We start from the raw sequence: 18,638 nt of genomic DNA, 5'->3' as shown, positions 1-18,638 counted from the left end.
GGTACAAGGGCAATTTGAGCAGCACACAAAACCTCTCTACCAGACACTTTTGTGAAAGAACAGAACGAACTTTGGCATCAAGAGGAAACAAGGAGAAAAACTACCAGTTTCTTTCTTAAGCATCTTCTTTGCCTAGTGAGAGATTTGGTTTCTTAGCCTAGTTTATTAAAATATAAAATAGACAATATTTCAAAAACACTTTTAACTGATGACTCTACTGTCTTGAGTCTAGAATTAAACATGTAACAATAATTCTTTTCTGGAAAATAATAAATCTGTACTTGACTGAATGGTCTACAGGTAGTGCTTTTTGTACCATCTTTGCTTCTAACTTCTGAATGCTAACAGGCAAGCCCTTGGCCTCTGTAGGCCACAATTTTCTTATCTGTAAAACAGACAGGGGTACCTAACTTCTCATTCTCCAAGGTTGATGTGAGATGGGAACAGCTAACATATTCATAGCACAGCAAACACGATGGAAACACGTAAAGATCTATCTATCTATCTACATCTATCTATATCTATACATATGTAATACTACTGACATCAAATCATACTACTGTGTTATTTTATTCTACTAGAAAAAAACTAAGTTATTTATTTTCTTTTTATGAAACAACACAGTGAACTCATAGTAAATAGACATCTTTAATGTTCATCTCTTCTTCCTTATCACCTTCAGCTTTGCCCACGCACAGACCCTTTCCCCTGCCCCAACACTAAAGTGACCAAATCGCAACCAGAGAGGCTGAGAAAAAAATTCGAGGTAATGGAGACTTCAAGTACATTTCGTCCCCTTGTGGTGATTCCTAGTTCTTCTCCATGGAGACAGTTGGGGTCTTTCCTTGCTTTTTACATCCAGAGGATACAGGGACAGAATTCGTGGGAGAGAAGGCAGAGAAGTGTTTCTTCTTTCATCGTAAAATGTTCCTTGTAAAAAACATGATATATGTGCATACATATATATATATATATATAAAATATATCCAGTGCAATTGCAATTGTTCTGCCAAATACGGAGAAGTGCCACCTTGGGTGATGTATTTCTGGAGTTTTAAACAGTTGTCTAACAACAGCTGCATTTTAGTAAGACTTGGGCAGGTGGTTCCAGATAAGCCACTTGCCACTCACATTCAGGCTGAGGCTTCCATGTTCACAGTCCAAAGGAAAAAAATGTATCTTTGCGTCTGGAGTCGGCATTGTAGGGAAGGGATGGGCAGGAAGGGATCTGGAGGCTGAGAGGTGAGGAAGAAGGAATTGACTTCTCTTTACTTCTCTACCACAGTCTTAAATGCAAGTACACATACAATTTAAAATCTGACAGTAGTAGTGCTACAATCACACTACCTAACCAAATAATTCACATCAGCATAAAAAATATTCACACCAAAAAGTTTCATTTTCTTTCCCCCTTTCCAAGAAAGCTTATGATATCATATCACCTGACTCAGCAATCTCACCACAGATATTTCCAGTGATTCGGCCAAAAGTCATTAAACATAACTCGGAGTCTTTGGATTTGCTCTTTCAGCAGCAGGACTTATTTTTAGATGAATTTCTGTAATTGTGGTTTTTGGTTTTCCCAATACACTGAGAAGTCTGAAGTCTCTGCCTTCCCCCATGTCCTCATCCACGGAGTGAGAGGCACAGATGCTGAGCCTCCAAGGCTGGTCAGAAGGGAAGGGGAAGGGGAAACCCTGGGTCAGCAGATCAGCTCAGGAGGGATGCACCACAGAGGGAATAACGACGAGCTGCAAACCAAGATCAGAAGCTGTTACAAACCCACTCCATTTCAGCTCTGAGTGCCATCAATTGCACTATGCAGAGACCTACAGGGAAGAAGGTGGGCGGTCTAAAACCAGTACACATCCTTGCTTTTGTCCTGAGGCTGCAAACCTGAAAATAGAGAGAAGATAGAGAGAGGAGGTGGAGAGGGAGGGAAGGAGAGGGAGAGAGAGAGAGAGAGAGCGAGAGAGAGAGAGAGAGAGAGAGAGAGAGAAAGAGAGAGAGAGGAAGAAGAAGGAGGAGGAGGAGGAGGGAAGAAGAAGAAGAAGAGGAGGAGGAGGAGGAGGAGGAAGAGAAAGGGAGGGAGAAAGAAGGAATGGGGGAGGGAAGGCACAAGATATTTAAGGAAAGAAAGACAAAACACCACTGTTTTACTGTGAAAGTCACAGACTTCACCTAAAGTTGGGGGCGGGGCGGGGGTGGGTGACTGAAAGTAAAAGCAAAGCAAACAGAAAACTCAAATCACTTGAGGAAAGGGGCAGTGGGCAGACTATAAACCCAGCGATCTCACTTATTATATAACTATTTCTTTCATTTGCCCTAAAAATAAGACAAGACAGCAAAAAAGCAAACCCTTATTAGACTGTACGTTTCAAATACTTTAAGCCAAAGATTTAGGATTGTTATTTAAAAATATTCTTTAAGATTTACATTTTTAAGAGATCTATTTTATTTGGCAATTAACTTGATATCAGTATCGCATTTTTCTTTCCTTACAACTGTCACTACGTGACAAGATCCCCCAAGACACAGAAGATTTTAAATTGTACTCTCAGCAGCTATTCTAGATCAGCGCTGTCCAATAGAAATGCAACGGGAGCCATAAGCATAATTCTAAATATTCTAGTAGCCACAATTGGGAAAAAAGTAAAAAGAAAGAGATGAAAAATAATTTTTATAATCGATAAGCAATGTGTCGAAAATATTTCAACATGTAATCAATATAAAAGTATTAACGAGATGAAGCTTACATTCTCTTTCTGCACGAAGATTTGGAAATCCAGTGTGTATCATACACTGACAGCACATCTTAATTCGGCCTCACCACGTGCCAAGTGCTCAGTAGCCCCACGTGGCTAGCGGCTACAGTATTGAACAGCGCAGAGCTAGAACTTTTCCACTAAATTTTATTATTATTATTATTATTATTATTATTATTATTTTAAAAGTCCTCTGTAACATTTACCAGCCAGGTTAGGGTAGGGTCCTACTACACTCATGGCACACGGCCATCTATCAGTGGAAACACGACCGTGGCATGTAGATCCTTGAGTCACAGAATTAAAGGTGTCCAAGGAGGATTAAGGGGGTCTAGGTACAGCCCAGGGTCGGGTACGGGGCCGAGGGGCTCCGCGGAGACCAAACTTCTTCCTCTGCTTACCTGAGTCCACGCTGAGGCCCAGACCCTGGGCCACGTCTCCCGAGGAGCTCGAGAAGGGCCCCCCGGGCCCGGCCCACGCGGCGCCCGCCGGCTCGCCCTTGCCGGAGAGCTCGCAGGGAGGACTACCGGGCGCGGGCGCTGGGGCGGGTGCGAGGCGGGTCGGGCGCCCAGAGGCGGCTGGCATCAGTAGCGGCCCATAGCGCGGGTCGAAGTGCGGCGCGTAGACTTCGTGCACCGCGGCGGGGCGCGGGTAGGGGGCGGCCTGGGCGCCGAGGGCGCCGCCCAGGGCGTAGGGGTGATGCGGGTGCGCGTGGTGCGGGTGCGCGTGGTGCCAGGTCTCGGTGGCGCCCTGGTGCAGGTGGCCATGCAGCGCGGCGGGCGAGTAGGGGTCGGCGGCGGCGAAAGGCAGCTCCGAGTGCGCGGTGGCCAGAGGGCTACCCAGCGGCGCGGGCACCGGCGCCTGGTACGCGCTGTTCCAGAAGGAGGCAGGGAAGCTGCGCTGGCTCATCGGGAAGGAGCAGTCTGTAGGCCGGGGAGGCGGATTGGAGGAAAGGAAGAGAGGTGCGTGTCACTGCTGCTGGAATCAGGGCCGACCTGCACGCCCCGCCCGAGAGCCGAAGGCGCCAGGCGGGCACAGGGCTAGCTAGCCATGGTCGGGGGCGGATGGGCCGCCCCCGCCTCTGCAGCGGCATTTTTCCAAGGGGGCTGCAGCCTGTGAAAGCGAGATGGGGGAACTGCAAAATGGGGGCTTCTGGGAACCCTCTGCGGAGGAGGCCTGCTTTCTCCCATTTCGCAGCCTGGTCCTCAGTGCGGAAACCAAGCGGCGGGGAGAGTAGTAACAGAGGAGAGATTCCTTCCCGGACTCAAGTCCTTGAAGCTCAAGGAGCTTCCCGAGGCTCAGCGCAGACACGGTCTCCCTTTCCCAGCCTCAACGTCTCCTCAAGCTAAAGAGACCTCTTCCCACTCTTGGTCGGTCGCCTAGTGATCTCACTACCCCTCTCGCGTTTCAGCCGTCTTGCTCCGGAAAATGTGACCCCCGACAACGTCTCTGACAGACTGAAAGTCCATCGACATATTTTGAAGTCCTGCTATTATTAGTTTTCTTTCTAGAAACCTTCTTTCAAATATTTTTCTCCAAGAACTCAAGCAAAAGAGTAAACTAGTCACCTTAAAGGGCAGCTCTATTATTTGCACAGAAGGACACGAATAGACAGGTCTTTTATCCTAAGTTTTCATTAACTTTCTGCATCAAAGCAAGGACGCCAGGGATAATAATAATCATTATTACTATTGTCAGTTTCACTGTTGGTTCCTAGCCCGTGATAGCATTTTAAGAGAACAGCATTTAGATCAAATTTGTTGCCATTAGTAAGAAGGGAGAGAAAGACAGATATGTAATTCATGGAGCCTTTATGGTACACCTCCTCTGTAGAAGGCATCTGCACTATATACTAGAGAATTTAAATGATTTGAAAATGCATTCTAAGTGGTGAAGAATCTTCCTGTTAAACATATTTAGACAGAGAATAAAAAGAATGTTCTGTATTTAAAATGAATGTTTTTTGGATCTTATCTAAGGGCAAGGCTTATGCAAACTGCCAGAGTCTCCTAAGGAAAAAAAAGAGGGTGAAGGTTGTCATTTCCCTCCCAAAGACAAATGAAAATGTTTTGGTTTTTACAACAAAGTCCTCCTTTCTCCCCTTGGTACACATCAAATACCGCTTAGTGAGCCAAGTTTACTTAATGGTTCCCCCACTTTGTCTTGTTGGTAATAAAGGGAAGTTGAGATTTCAGAATAGAAGGGAGATTTAGTTGAGTTGTCCAACAAATAATTGTCCTAGGGTAGAAAAAGCAGTGTTTTGTGGGGGAAGGTAGAAAAATAAAAAGGGGATGTGTTTTGGGAAAACTCTTAGAAGTGTTTTGGCTGTATCTAAATTTTTGTTTCTTTGTTATTTTACTTGCTATTGAGACGCTTCTGCTTCAAGAGTTCTCAAGTAATTGGAGCCTGGTGAAAGGCAAAGGTAGGTTTTTGGAGACATTCTCAAGCAGGTTTTGTCTGTATGGAGCTCTAGAACTGTTTCCTCTGGGAAAATGTTTGCAAATTGGGAAAGTGTTCTTGGCGATGAAGCTCCTTTGCTCACTGGTTTGGGAGGGTGCTGGAAACCTCACATTTTTGACAGCATATTTACATCCATTTTCTTGTTGGTCTTACAGCCTTCTCTGGGGATCGTTAGGAGGGTGTTATTCTAATTTAAGAAAGCAGTAAATAAAGTGACCTCAAAGAGGTTAAAAGACTTGTCCAAGGTCATATTGCTAGGAAGTGGTGGAACCAACACACAAACCTAGGTCTTCCAATTCCAAGCATAGTGTTTTTTTCAAGGAGTTTTTTTCTTATACCCATGCCCTTTACCCCTGCGTTTTCCTTACCCTTTCCAAATGCTCCTCTGCACACCTTCGCTGACACCTAATATTCTTTCAGCTGCATATCTTTAGGCTCCTGTAGGTGAACCCCAGGCTGAAAGGACCCTCTATGGGTCGTTCCCAGCAGGGCCCCATACTCACCTCGCCAGGGCCCAGAGCTCCTTGGTGTTTTGCTGCTGGTACAGCTGGGAGAGTAGCTGCTGGGTTGACTCAGGGCCCTGCTGAAATGTTCGTCTACCACGGAGCTGATGTCCCCCTGGAAATAAGTGAAGAGGACGCAGCGGGAGTTGATGTACTCTGCCTCTGGTGGGCGCTCTTTCTCTGGGCTGCCTTCTTCCTCTTTTATACTGGCTGGGGTTTGGCTGGAAAATGAGGAGCTGCCGCTGCCACTGCTGCTGGGGCTGGCATTGCACTCCTGGGCTTCCTGCATTTTGGAGTAATAGGCTAGTTTCTGTTCAGAGAGAGAATGAACAGAGATGTCAGTTTCAAAAGCGATGGCAAATTCAGTTCAGACTAACTCCCTCAACCTAATCCCTAAGGTATTCATGGGGAAACTGGCATATGGGCCTAAGCCTTGTGCTGTTCACATAAAACTAGCAATAGTGGGGCAACTTAGTTAGCAGGCCTCCCAACCTGCACCCAAGCAAGGGCGAGCTTCCTTAAAGGAAGATTGCTGTCCTTGGTCCCTCTGACTCCTGGAAAATTTCTCCTAAAATGTCTGGGTGAAGGTCTCAGGAGACGCCTAAGCAGATAGGTTTGGAGCTGAGTTTGACCACATAGCTGGGCTCAGGGCAGATATATTTTTAAAATCAGACTCCAAGGGTAAAGGGCACCCAAGTCCAGTTAGAACCTGACTGTTCCGTGCCTGAGAATCCAGGGCAGGAGCACAGGATACAGGATAAACATCCTCCTGAGGAAATAGGAGCGGGGGCAACCCCCTACCCCGACAAAATCCACTCCCTGCAACTGCGGATGTGTGAAGGAAGGCAACCAGAAATATAAAGGAAGAAATTTTACATTTAGTAATGAATTGTGTGGGGTAAAAATCTGGGGTAACATGACTGGGGAAATACGGGTCATTTTAATAAATGCAAGTTGATATTTGTTTGATTACCCCTACATCAGTTTTTAAACAGATCTTCTCTTTAATAAGGAAAGACCAGTGGATTATGAGTATTTCCACCCCATCATCTCCATACACATTGAGGAAATGATAAAAAGGAGCAGACAGAAGAAAGTTAAGATCCTGGCTGTGAGGTGGTGTAAATCGTCAGGTCTGATAGTGATTTTAAAAAGCAAGCGCAGCTTCTGTGAACATTTTCTTAGAAACGAGCAACGGACTGAAAGAAGTGTTAAAACATTCTGCAGGCAGAGATGGCCTTGAAGAGGCGGCCCGAATCATACAAAAATGAACAGAGATCTTCATGCAATAGATTGGTTCAGGGTCTGGGAGGAGAAAGGGCCAGTCAGAAAACCAATCCACCTCTCTCCTCTTGGCTTGCCATAGTCCCACCCTGGGAAGAAGTACATTTCAGAAGCTGGAGCCAAAACGTTTGAGTTATTTGGGGCCAAAACGATGTAAGATTTAGCAATATCACCACTTCCTAAATGCCATCTTCCCCTACAATGAGTAACTCTGGTGATTCCTAAAATTAACACGGAGGCAAAACAAACTGCAAGTTGTGAAGTTTAAAAGAGCAGAAGAGGAGGTTAAAAAAAAAAAAAAAAAAAAAAAAAAAAAAAGCCCTACCCGGTCCATCATTAATTCATCAGGAAATTTCCGAATAGACATTCTAAATTTGCAGACAAAATTAGCAAAAGCATCCACTGGGGCATTGGGGTGTATTTCAATTTCCCCAAAGTAGGTTTCCAACCCTGAGGGGACCCCCTACTGCCTCCCAGGTGTATGATTTCATTCTTTTCCTACACTACTGTCCTCAGTTTCTGCTACCTCAGCTGAGGAAATGGAAGGAAAATGGTTCAAACAGACGCTGCCTGAAGAAAAGAGAAATTGGCAGAATTAAATGGAACCTGAAGAGTTTGCAGAAGCCGGGTTGAGTGGTCTTCTTAAAGTGTTAGTTGGGAGCAGGACTTCCCCATTCAGCTACTCAGGCTGGAGAAAGGCAAAGTATTGTCTATCAAGCTCGCCTCTGCTGGGTTAATCGCACTCCGGAAAATACTCACAGAACTTCGCAAAGGAAAAATTATAAAACTGCGTGGTGCTCTTTGAAACGAATTCGCTGGATCTGGAATTAATTGCCCTGGTCGCCAGAGAATTGAAACGGAAGAAATTATTCCTGAGACGAACTTGCAAGGATGAGAACACTGGCCCTTGCATCTCAGAAAGAGGCTGACCTTTGTTTTTGGTTTTGTTGTTACTTTCACCATTGGGACCAAAGTTTGGTTTTCCTTGCGTCGGCTTTGCCTGCATTTCCTGGTACCTGCACCTGGCTTGGAAGAATCTGGAGTCCGACAGACCCTAAGAAGAAAATCCAGCCCGTGCCATCTTCCTCTGATTATTCCAGGGAAGACCTAGGCTCACATTAGCAGGGCTTAGCTGCTTCCCGAGAGCAAACAGGCGAGCTAAAGGGGTTAGCTAATTTCACTACCAACTGGGGGCGGCTCCGGCAATCCCCGCATCCCGGCCGCGCCCGCCCTGGTCGGACGCCCGAGACGCGCGGAGGCGCAGCGGACCTTCCCGTATAGGCCGTGCCGCCGCAAGCCAGGGGCGCGCCACTCCTCCCCAAAATCCCCGGAGGAGACACGTACCTGGTGGTAGGGGGTGTAGGCGGCTGCGAAGTAGGGCTGCGGAGGACCATAGACTTGGTACATAACATCCAGACAGCTCATGACTCTCCGCAGCGGAGAAGGTTAAGTGTTTTTTCATTAACTCTCCTTCCCCGGAGCTCAGGGGTGCTGCATGGGCGGTGCTTGGACCTGAGCTCCGGAGTCATCAGGCGGAGCGAGGTCAGCGCGCTCCGCGGCTCGAAATCCCGCTGGCTCACTCGCCTCCCACTACTGCGATTTTACTACAGACCGCGCTCCAGGGCAGAAGCGCCTGAGCTCCCGCTAGTGGGCATTTAAAGCCCACGCCCGGCGGGCGTGCTGACGCCACTCGGGGGCTGCGGAGCGGGAGGGGGTGGTGGGGGGCGGGGACCAGGGGGCCAATGGGGAGCCAGGGACGCCTGTTGGAGGGGCAGCCGGTGTGTTTCCCGGGGCCCCCCTCCGACAAGCATGAGGCCAAGGGTGCAGGAGACTATGCGGTTCTCAGTGGATCCGAGGCTTCGCACCGCGAGTAGGAATCTCCCAGGACAAAATAGGAGACAGAGAGAAAGAGAGAGAGAGAAGGCGGCGGGGACAGAGGGATCCGGGCTCATACATGCAGAGAAAGAAAGTTGGAGAAAGGTCTCTTAGGATAGCCTTTGTCTCATACTGTAGAGTTGAGTGGGCGCTTCCAGAAGTGCCCAGGTAGGGCAAGTTCTCTGCTTTCGGTTCCTGATGATTTGTGGGGAGGACGGTGCTGTCCCTTGGAATCCCCTAGGGAGTCGGGTGGTTGCAGACAGGATGTGGGAGTCCGGATACTTCTCCAGGGCATGGAGCAGCTCCCTCTGCGGGGAAATGGCAGTGACTGAAACCTGTAACCGCTGTCCTCTAATCCACTTCCTTTCGCTCCCTCTAACCTGGTCCTCCCGCCGCCTGTCCCACAGCCCAATTCTGCTCTCTTGGGCCATGCCCTTCAGTCCCTCTAAAGTTCGATCCTGCTCCTTTCTCTTTGATGTTCTTCACCCGAACCCGTTAGCTTCACATAGATCTCGCCCCGCCTCCGGCTGCTCCAGGTGTGATCTGCTTTCGAGGAGTCCAGGAGGCTTTACCCGGCCCCGGACGCCTGGCTTTCCATGCTGGGGACTCCTTGGCCGGCGTCCCTTAAAGTTTTGGCAACTTTGGGGACAAGGACTCGTTGGCGCTAAGCAGCAGCACGCTAGGACCCGCACAGGGAGAGGTCTTTTGCTGCCTATTCAGCCGGTAATACCAGCTGCGATGGTACGTTTCATTTTGGAGAGCTGGAAATATGTACACTCCAACTATCAAACCTTCACCCCTTTGCCTCTCAGGCCCTCCCGGAGAGCTCTGCTGGCTTCGCCCTCCTTCCTGCGACTCTCCCCATCCTCCTCAAGCCTACCCCCCACCAAGCCCTCTGGAAAGGGGGGTGTAACAGTGGAGTCTTCAGTTCTATAAGTTTAGGAATGCATTGAGACAAGGCTATCTCCATGGCTGGGTCAGGTGGTGGAAGGGGCATTACGGGAATAGTGGCGGGCCAGACTCAGGGGACCAAGGGAACAGGTTGGGAGCATTAAGAGTCTAGACTGAAGAAAAAGGCAGCATAGATTTCAAACCTTAGTTATTCCCCACCTTAAATACAACAGAACGTCTTTACAGATTGTCAAGCTATAAGACTGTGAATAAATGAACCCTTGAAGATCTATTTGTGTTTTAAAAGTAAGTATTTTAAGCCAAATTGTTTTAGGGTTGCAGTTTTGGTTTTGCCCAGTTCATAGATGGGAAATGACTCTGTGTCTCCAACTGCTTGTAACTGGTGAGCCATCTTGAGAGATTCGACAATTTCATTAATTAACTACAATATAATCTATGTAAAGTTATGTAATCAATGAAAAGTTAAAGACACTCTTGTAGTGTAGACATTTCCATGCAAACCTCTTTTTAGGGGCCAAGCTGCCTCTTGGATGAACTCCGCCGGCTTCTTTAGCTTCTGATTATCCAGGCGCAAGGGTGAAGCAGAACATCCATCCCACCTCCACCCCAATGCGCCCTCCCTAGGAGTTTCTGAAGATAGGTACAACCGCCTATGAGCATTTTCTTTGGGGCAAGAGGGGAAACCCTTATCCGAAGAGCCACGGTGCTCTCTTCTGTGTGCGGGAGATGGGGACTTCAGGTCCCAGTCTCGCTGGCCACTGCTGCGCACCCTTTCTGCTGGGTCGGCTCCACCCAGGCCCGCAGGAGTACAGGTGCCAACGCAACCATCGCGCCAGGGACGCCGCGCGGCGGGTGGGTGAGGCCCCGGGGGTTCCCTTACCCCACTTTCGCGCAAGTCCCGCAGTACCTCCTTGGACCTAGAGGTTCCGCTTTGGGCATCTCTGGGCGTGAGCATCCGTCGCTGAAGCCCGCTCCTTTTCGAGCAGCCTGGGCTTGGCAGTGTTGTGCGGGGGGAATGGGGGTTGGTGGGCGGAAAGCGGCCGGAGGCAAGCTCCACTAGCATGTCCAGCCAATGCATGGAAACCTTGCTCTTGTCCTCGCTCATCTTCCAGTAGCTACCTCCTATTCCCTGTACCCGGTCACTTTGACATTTTCAAATTTTACTATGGCTATAGTACTGGAAGACTTTCACCTTTTTTTTTTTTTTTTTTTTTCCCAGTTTCCAGAGAAAATCACAACAACCTCTCCAAGTCCAACAAGGTCCAGCAGAAAGTTATTTTCGAAAAGGATTACAGGAAGAAAGATTTTGCATATTTTAGACGAACAAATTGAAGAGAATGTTATTCTAGTTGCCTATGGCTGCTTTATATTCACATTGCTCAATCTCCTCTTATTTGAAACAATTTTAAAAATCTCGCTGAAACTAAGCGAGGGTATGGACTGCACAGGAGTTGGAAGGAACACAAGGAATTGGGTCGGTGAGCATCAATCTAGAATTTAGGAAGGAAACCATTTTATTCCCCCTAAATCCACAGTGAAGGAAGAAAAACAAACGTCCCAGAGTTTTAAAACACGTTCCAAAGATTGGAGAATGTTTTGTCTTTTCTCTATGTCTGAAAAGTTGTCATTTACAGGAGGGTGGTACTTCTCAATCGCCTGAGATTGCCTCTTGTTTCTACGCTGAAGCAGAAAGTAAAACACAGCTAAATTTGATCCCCTTTACTCTCCCGGCCATTCAAACCACCAGCACATTAACAAGGTTGAAGAAGTTAGATTTTGATTCAGAGCCTTGGGAATGGGCTACAGGTTGAGAAAATTCTCTTTCCTTCCCACTGGAGTCCTCTTCCTCAAGAAGAGACTGAAAAAAAAACAGTGAGATGTCCTTGAATTTGGGACCCAAGCCCCCAGTGAGATAAACTGTTCCCAATTGCGTGGAATTGGCTTTTAACTCCTTAATTGGGCAGAAGGAGTATCAAAACTTCTCTTTGAAATGAATTTCACTTTATGATCAATTAATGGCAATTTACTGAACTGCTAGGAAGGAGCTGCATGAAAGTAAATTCCACCAAAATTTCTTTTTAATATCCTAGTTTTATTCTGCAATTCTAACAGTATCTATACTGTGAAAATAAAGACACCTTTAGTCTTGAAGTTAATAAGTGAAATTAAATCACTTTAGCACTAGTAAATGTTTCAAGATAGAATCTCAATGAAATAATTGTTTTCTCTTCAGAAAGGTTTACCTGTCACTTTCGTAAACTAGCTGATTTCATTATCTCTGAATCTATCTGTCATTTGTGTCATCTTATTCTGAAAACTGCAAAGACACTGCTTAGCAAGGATATATGAATAGAGCTGATTTGGAGAACTGACTTGCAGCCAGCCAGGGCCTTCCTTGCCAGTGGTTTATTTAAATCATGAGTTGGCATTTCATGCTACCTTATTCTGCCAACCAAAGGGGATAAACACAATGGTAACCTCAGAGATTTTCCCCCACAAACTCATTTTTTTCATGTTTTACTGACAGGAGTTGTGTTTGGATTTGGGAGAGTAGCTGAGAAGATTTTGTGGATTCAAGCTGTTAATAATATTAGTTAAAAACATTTCTGTAAAAGGTGGGGTTTTCAGGCATGATCTGTTACTTAGGAATAATACTCTAGTAATGGACTGCATGGTGATTTAATTTTAAAGAAAAAAAGGAGGAAGTAGAGAAATCTACATATCCCGAAGCCTCACTAAAAAGCTAAGTGGGGAGGAATTACAATTTGACTTAGTGAAAAAAAATAAGTAGAAGATGGTTCAGTTATTTTCATACAACTTTAAGTAGGTCTTAACAGTGCTTCCAGGTAAAAATCTTCCATAGTCAGTTCAAATGAATAGATAAAGCTACTTTTATTGACATATAGATGATTATTAAAAGAATGTTGAACTTTTCCTTCTTTACATATTTAAAACCCTATTTTTATGTTATGTACATGTCAACTTTAGCTTTGGTGAAATAATTACAATCTTTTGAATTTAGTTTATCTTGTGTTCACGTTAACATTTGTGCCCATTTCTAAGACTGGGGAATATGACTAAAACCATATTCATCTTTTAGAAATGAGTTCTTTTTAATAAGTCTTTATGAAATGGTTATATAAAGATAAGATTGTACAAATTCAATTCATATGACCTAATCCTTTAATAATGGTAACATACAAATAGCAAAAAAGGGACACTTAAAATAGATGTGTGTCAAATATTTTGCCTTGTCATTTTTTACAAGAGAGAAAAAATTAGAAGGAAATTTACATTATATAAGATATACTTGGACATTCATAACTAAGTCTGAGAGCACATATCAATTATTTCTTAATAGGAAGAAATTGCCTTTCATCTCTGCTTTGCCTGGAAAAGTAACTCTAATTGCTTATAATTTCTGATGCTATCATTTGCTTTTCTTTAAAGATACACAGTTTGGAGAAAAACGCATAACTAACATATTGTGAAACTGCTTTTGTAAAATATAGGGATATAGAGGAATTTATGGATTCAGAAAGTTGAAGTAGACTAAAGGATTTAAACTGTTGACTTAGATATTTGACAGTGTTGGTGTTGATCCATTCTCAAACTTCTGTTTATAAACTTGATTTCAGCAGGATGCTGAAGGGATTAAAAGGAGACCACAGCAATAACAGACCGAAGGTGAAGACATCCATCTGAGTGTGGTGACCTGTCACTTGTATCAAAAGCTCTTAAAACAGCTTTTGAAAAATTCTCATAGGAAGTTTTTCTTTGCATGCATGGAATAATTTTTAGCATGGACTGCTACACTGTCATTGTTTATTTTATTTATTTGGCACTTAAAACATAATAAAAAGAAGGGCTGAATGGAGGCAACCATACACATTAGAAAGGCTGAGGCAGGAGAATTGCTTGAACCCGGGAGGCAGAGGATGCAGTGAGCCGAGATCGCTCCACTGCACTCCAACCTGGGTGACAGAGCAAGATTCCATCTCAAATAAATAAATACATAAATAAATAAATAAATAAATAAATTAAAAAAAAAAGAAACAAAGGTCCTTTTACATTGGAAAGCAGACCTCAAAGCTATGGAGAGTTACCTCGGCGCAAAGGAAGTGCAAATAGTAGTTGTCAATTAAGGTACTTTTAGTTTTTGTTCTTAACTTCATACTATAAATGCTTCACATCATATTTGAAGATGAAAGTTCAGTTGTGGACTATGAAATTAAACCTCCCCAGGTGGTGTTATTGTTTCATCTTTCTTTAGGAGAAGGATGAGACAACCAATTTTTAAAGTAATTAAACTCACAGTATTATCCAACAAATTTAAAATATTGCAATGTAAATTTTAAAAAATTATATGTCATTTTATATGGCTCATGCAGTGTACTGTCACAGTGAATCAGAGTGGAAATTTGGCAGTTGTCCAGAAAATTCGAAAAACAAAACAGCTAAATATGACCATATAATAAATAATACTGAACAACTCAGGTCTCAGAGTAGGCTTTCACTAAGAAAAGTTCTTCCCATTTAGTAAATTATTGCCTATCCTCCTAAGCATAGCTAATTCTTTCTTCAAACATACATGAGCTCAGAATATAGCCATGACCTTAGTCGTGTTTATTGGTATTTGGAAATATTTTAAGAAGACAGTGATTCTCAAGTGCTTCAAAACGACTACATATTTTTACCCCTGAGCTGTCTTTTTCTCTGTGGATATTCAGTGGCAAAATAAATTAACACTGTAATCTGTATCAATTTATGCAACTTTTCCCCTGTGTTTATGAGGGAGTGGCTATTACCAGGCAATTAATGCCTTTTATTATTTTTGGTAATGAATGTGGTAAAATATCTTTTCAGTAATACAACATAATAGCTCAATTATGAAACAACTATTGTCTTTAGAAAAACAGGCTGTATCTGTGCATTTAAAGTGAAGTGCTATGGGGGTGGGAGATTGAGAAATGTTGGTCAAAGGACACAAAAATCCACTGACAGGAGCTATAAGTTCAAGAAATCTATTGTAGGTCATGGTGACTATAGCTCATAAATTGTACTGAAAAATTGCTAAGGGAGTGGATGTTAAGTGTTTTCACCCTCTAAAAAAAATCATAAGCATGTGAGGGGATTGATATATATGTTAATTAGCTAGACTTCATTATTCCACTAGTATACACACATAAATATATACAATTTTTATTTGGTAATTAAAATATAATAAAACGAAGTGCTAAATTGAGGCAACCGTACCAACAAATTCAAAAGAAACAACTATGCTTTTTTACCTTGGGTAGCAGACCTCAAAGCTATGGAGAATTACCTCAGCAGAAAGGAAGTCCCAATAGTAGGTGTTAAAAAGAAGACATGTCAAAGCACATGTTGTCAAATAGTTATGTAGGCGAGTAACTGGAGAACTGGAGAGAACCCCCAGGTTTTAAAAGAGGAATGGAAAGAGGGAAACCTGGTGCTGATTGCCACCTTTGAAGCACACAAAGTGGCAGACCTGATCCCTGGATGCCCAGAGCTCTAAAGGTCACATATTTTGGGAACTCAGCCTACTGGTCTCATTTCATGGGACATTGCCCTACCTTCTCTGGGAAAGCCCTACGGCTTCAACCAGATGAAATTATCTTAGCTACTTTCTTAAGAATGTAGGAGCCTGAAAAGTACCGTGGAAAGTATGATGAACTGGATATCAGTACCCTCGGTTCGAACCCATGGTGAGAAGCGGAGTCACCCTTTTAGCCCTCAGTTTATTCATCTGTGCAATAAGGAAACAGCACTAGATGATCTCTACCGATGTTTATGGCACCAGACTCTGAAACTGGAAATTTGAAAGTGGAATATAATGTTTGCAAACATTTCTGACATGAGCTATATTTTCAACCTGAGATCTTTCTTGAAGAATAGCATATTATAAACTTTACTGGAAAACCAGTAATTCTGTGGGGCATATTATTAAAGGCCTGGCAGCAATAGCCAGAGATTCTTTAGAATTCCAGGGAAGTGTAACTCAAAAAGGAGCCATGTTTTCCAAGCTTCAGAGAATGAAGTTGAGATCTTTCATATCCATTTTCAGAAGCCAAAGTATCCATGTGTTTTATGTGGGCTTGAGTCAACATGGTATGTATATCTAGTAGCTGCTCCTTGAGAAATAAAAGTTCAACCTTTCTAACTTTCATGAGACTAAGAACAAAAGATACCCATTCTTATATTTAGTAAAGTTGGGGCTTCAAAACTAGAACTTTTTCATGTTCATCTATTATATAGTTCATGTATATTTCAATGTGCAGTAATAAATAGCCTATTTAATAGAGGAAATTACTAGCATTATTAATTACAGCATCCTTTTTGGTGATTAGGATCCCCAAACCCTCCTGCCTAGGATAGGTGAATGCTTAAATAATAGATTTCTGGAAGAAAATGAGCAATAATACATATTTTGTTAGGGTTCTTAGCTTAGTCAAAAATGTTGTTACTTTGTTTATTCTAAAGAATATTTGAAAATCACTTTTTGCAGAGCTGACAGTAAATTTACCATTAGACTCACCCATTTTGTTTCAAACCTGTGGAAATAAATAAAATGTAGAAACAGACAACTAGAAAACATGACTAGACCCCCCAAACTAGGTAAGCATTTTGAGGCAAAAAATTTAAAAGCCCATTTTAGGCTGCTATAACAGAGTAACACAGACTGAGTAATTTATAATGAACAGAAATTTATTTTGCTCATGGTTCTGGAGGCTGGGAAGTCCAAGGTTGAGGGGACACATCTGGTGAGGGCCTTCCTGTTGTGTCATGACATAGCAAGAGGCATCACATGGTGAGAAAACATGTGAGAGCTGAACTCCTCCTTCGTAAGGACGTTACTCCCTTGATAATGGCATTAATCTATTCACAGGGGTTCTGCACTCATGAATAGATTAATGTCATTAGTCTGTTATGGAAGAAATGTCCTTATGAAGGATGAGCTCAGCTCTCACATGTTTTCTCACCATATGATGCCTCCCACCATGTCATGTAGGAGGCATGACATGGTGTGAGGCATACAGAGCCCTCATGACCTAATCACCTTTCAGAGTTCCCATCTCTCAGCACTGTTGCTTTGGGGATTAGGTTTCCAACACACATGAACACATTCAAACCATAATAAAAAGACACAAAGTGATAAGCAGAGCTGGTACCATGGGCTTGCTGGGCTCTGGGCTGGAAGATGGCCATAAGGCTTTGGACTCTTACAGGGGAATACGTCTAAAAGTCCTGAGCTGGACTCACTTAGAGAAAGGCTTGTCTGCGGCTCTCATGCCTACACAGGAAAGTGAAAATGATTACTGTTGACTTGCTGCCCTGATTATAACTTTATTAAAGCTTTTGCCCTGACCAAGCAGGAGGAAAAAGCTATAGACTCATGACCAAGAACTGGGCTAGATGGTCCTCTGACTTTGTACTGGGATTTGCATTATCTCTGCTATCACAGCAGAGCAGGAGCTCTGAAACACACAAGAACAGGCAGTGGACTGAGACGTGTGCATGTGGTGATGGGAGGGACAGGTGCAAATGGAAAAGTGTTAGCAGGGAAGATAAGGGAGTAATTGCTTATATACTAAAATACATTGTTATTATTTAGTCAGAATTCACCATGGAAGTAAGGATACTTCCCAAAACAAATATATGTCAAATCAGGGTTCTGTCAACAAGAAAGAAGGGAGAATGATATTGGGTAGACAACTAGAAGTATCTTATACAAAATAATGAGGCATTTAAAAAATCATAGTATTTCATTCAAAATACAACATATACATATTGTTCCACGGAGAAATTTTATCAAATTCTTTTTTTAACAGAGTGTTTGAGAGACTAGATGACCTTACTAACAAAACTGGACAAAGATATGATAAGAAAATGAGGTTATTGACCAGATCATTTGGAAACACTGATGAAAAAAATCTTCAATATATTTCAGTCTATATTAGTCCATTTCCATACTGCTATAAGAAACTACTGAGACTGGGTAATTTACAAAGAAAAAAGGTTTAATTGACTCACAAGTCTACATGACTGGAGAAGCCTCAGGTAACTTACAATCATGGCAGAAGGTGAAGAGGAAGCCAGGCACGTCTTAACATGGCGGCAGGAGTTGGGGGCGGAACTGCCACACACTTTTAAACCATCAGCTCTCATAAGAATTCACTCACTATCATGAGAACAACAAAGGGGAAACTAACTGCCCCCATATTCCAGTCAGCTCCTGCCAGGTGCGTCCACACTTGGGGATTACAATTTGAGATGAGATTTGGGTGGGGACACAGAGCCAAACCATATCACAGTATAATTTAGAAAAAAGATACAGGTAGGAGGGATTTGTCCTAGAATTGAAGTTAAGGTCTGTCAATTAAAACATACCACCTTAGCAGATAAAGGGAGAAAAAAATACATGATGATCTCAATGGATGTAGAAAAAGCATTCAATAAAATTTCACCCTCATTCATTGTGAAAATCAAAATAACCAATGGACACATGTACATATGTAACAAACCTACATGTTCTGAACTTGCACCTGGAACCTAAAGTAAAATAATTGAAAAAAAAAAAAAAGAAAATCCAAATAGATGGAATCTTCCTTAATTTGATTAAGTGTAGTCATCAAAAATCTGCATAAACATACACAATGGATAAATTTTAGAAGCTTTCCCACTGAAGACTAAAACAAGATAAAGATGTCTACTATAGTTACTCCTCACAAACATTATTTTGTTGGTCCTAGCCAATCTAACAAGACTAAAGGGTAGAAAAAGTCATGAACATTTGAAAGGAAGAGGCCAAATATACTTA

At 43.2% G+C, this 18,638-nt stretch overlaps 1 protein-coding gene across 2 annotated transcripts; it reads right to left on the bottom strand.

Annotated features, from left to right (window-relative positions):
• Positions 1–632: 632 nt before the first annotated feature.
• On the bottom strand, positions 633–8,643 carry VGLL2 (vestigial like family member 2). 2 transcript variants are annotated; one of them, XM_045391635.3, is made up of 4 exons: positions 8,357–8,643; positions 5,729–6,038; positions 3,167–3,688; positions 633–1,896 (listed from the first exon to the last, which is right to left on the bottom strand). In XM_045391635.3, the coding sequence occupies exons 1-4, from the start codon at positions 8,435–8,437 to the stop codon at positions 1,853–1,855; spliced, it is 957 nt and encodes a 318-aa protein (XP_045247570.1). In that variant the 5' UTR covers positions 8,438–8,643; the 3' UTR covers positions 633–1,852. The 2 variants fall into 2 exon arrangements, with proteins under 2 accessions (XP_045247570.1, XP_045247571.1); XM_045391636.3 differs by having other exon boundaries at positions 633–1,751.
• Between the last annotated feature and the right edge of the window lie 9,995 nt (positions 8,644–18,638).

Source organism: Macaca fascicularis, chromosome 4 (genome assembly GCF_037993035.2).
Source record: "Macaca fascicularis isolate 582-1 chromosome 4, T2T-MFA8v1.1".
Lineage (NCBI taxonomy): Eukaryota > Metazoa > Chordata > Mammalia > Primates > Cercopithecidae > Macaca > Macaca fascicularis.
This window is presented reverse-complemented; position numbering and strand designations above follow the sequence as displayed.

What these genes read in the sequence shown, in the direction of transcription:
- VGLL2 (XM_045391635.3), bottom strand. Translation starts at nt 8,437, where the DNA reads ATGAGCTGTCTGGATGTTATGTACCAAGTCTATGGTCCTCCGCAGCCC. An exon ending in CCTACACCCCCTACCACCAG is followed by an intron (nt 6,039 to 8,356) that starts GTACGTGTCTCC and finishes CTCTCTGAACAG; the next exon opens with AAACTAGCCTATTACTCCAA. An exon ending in GAGCTCTGGGCCCTGGCGAG is followed by an intron (nt 3,689 to 5,728) that starts GTGAGTATGGGG and finishes CCCGGCCTACAG; the next exon opens with ACTGCTCCTTCCCGATGAGC.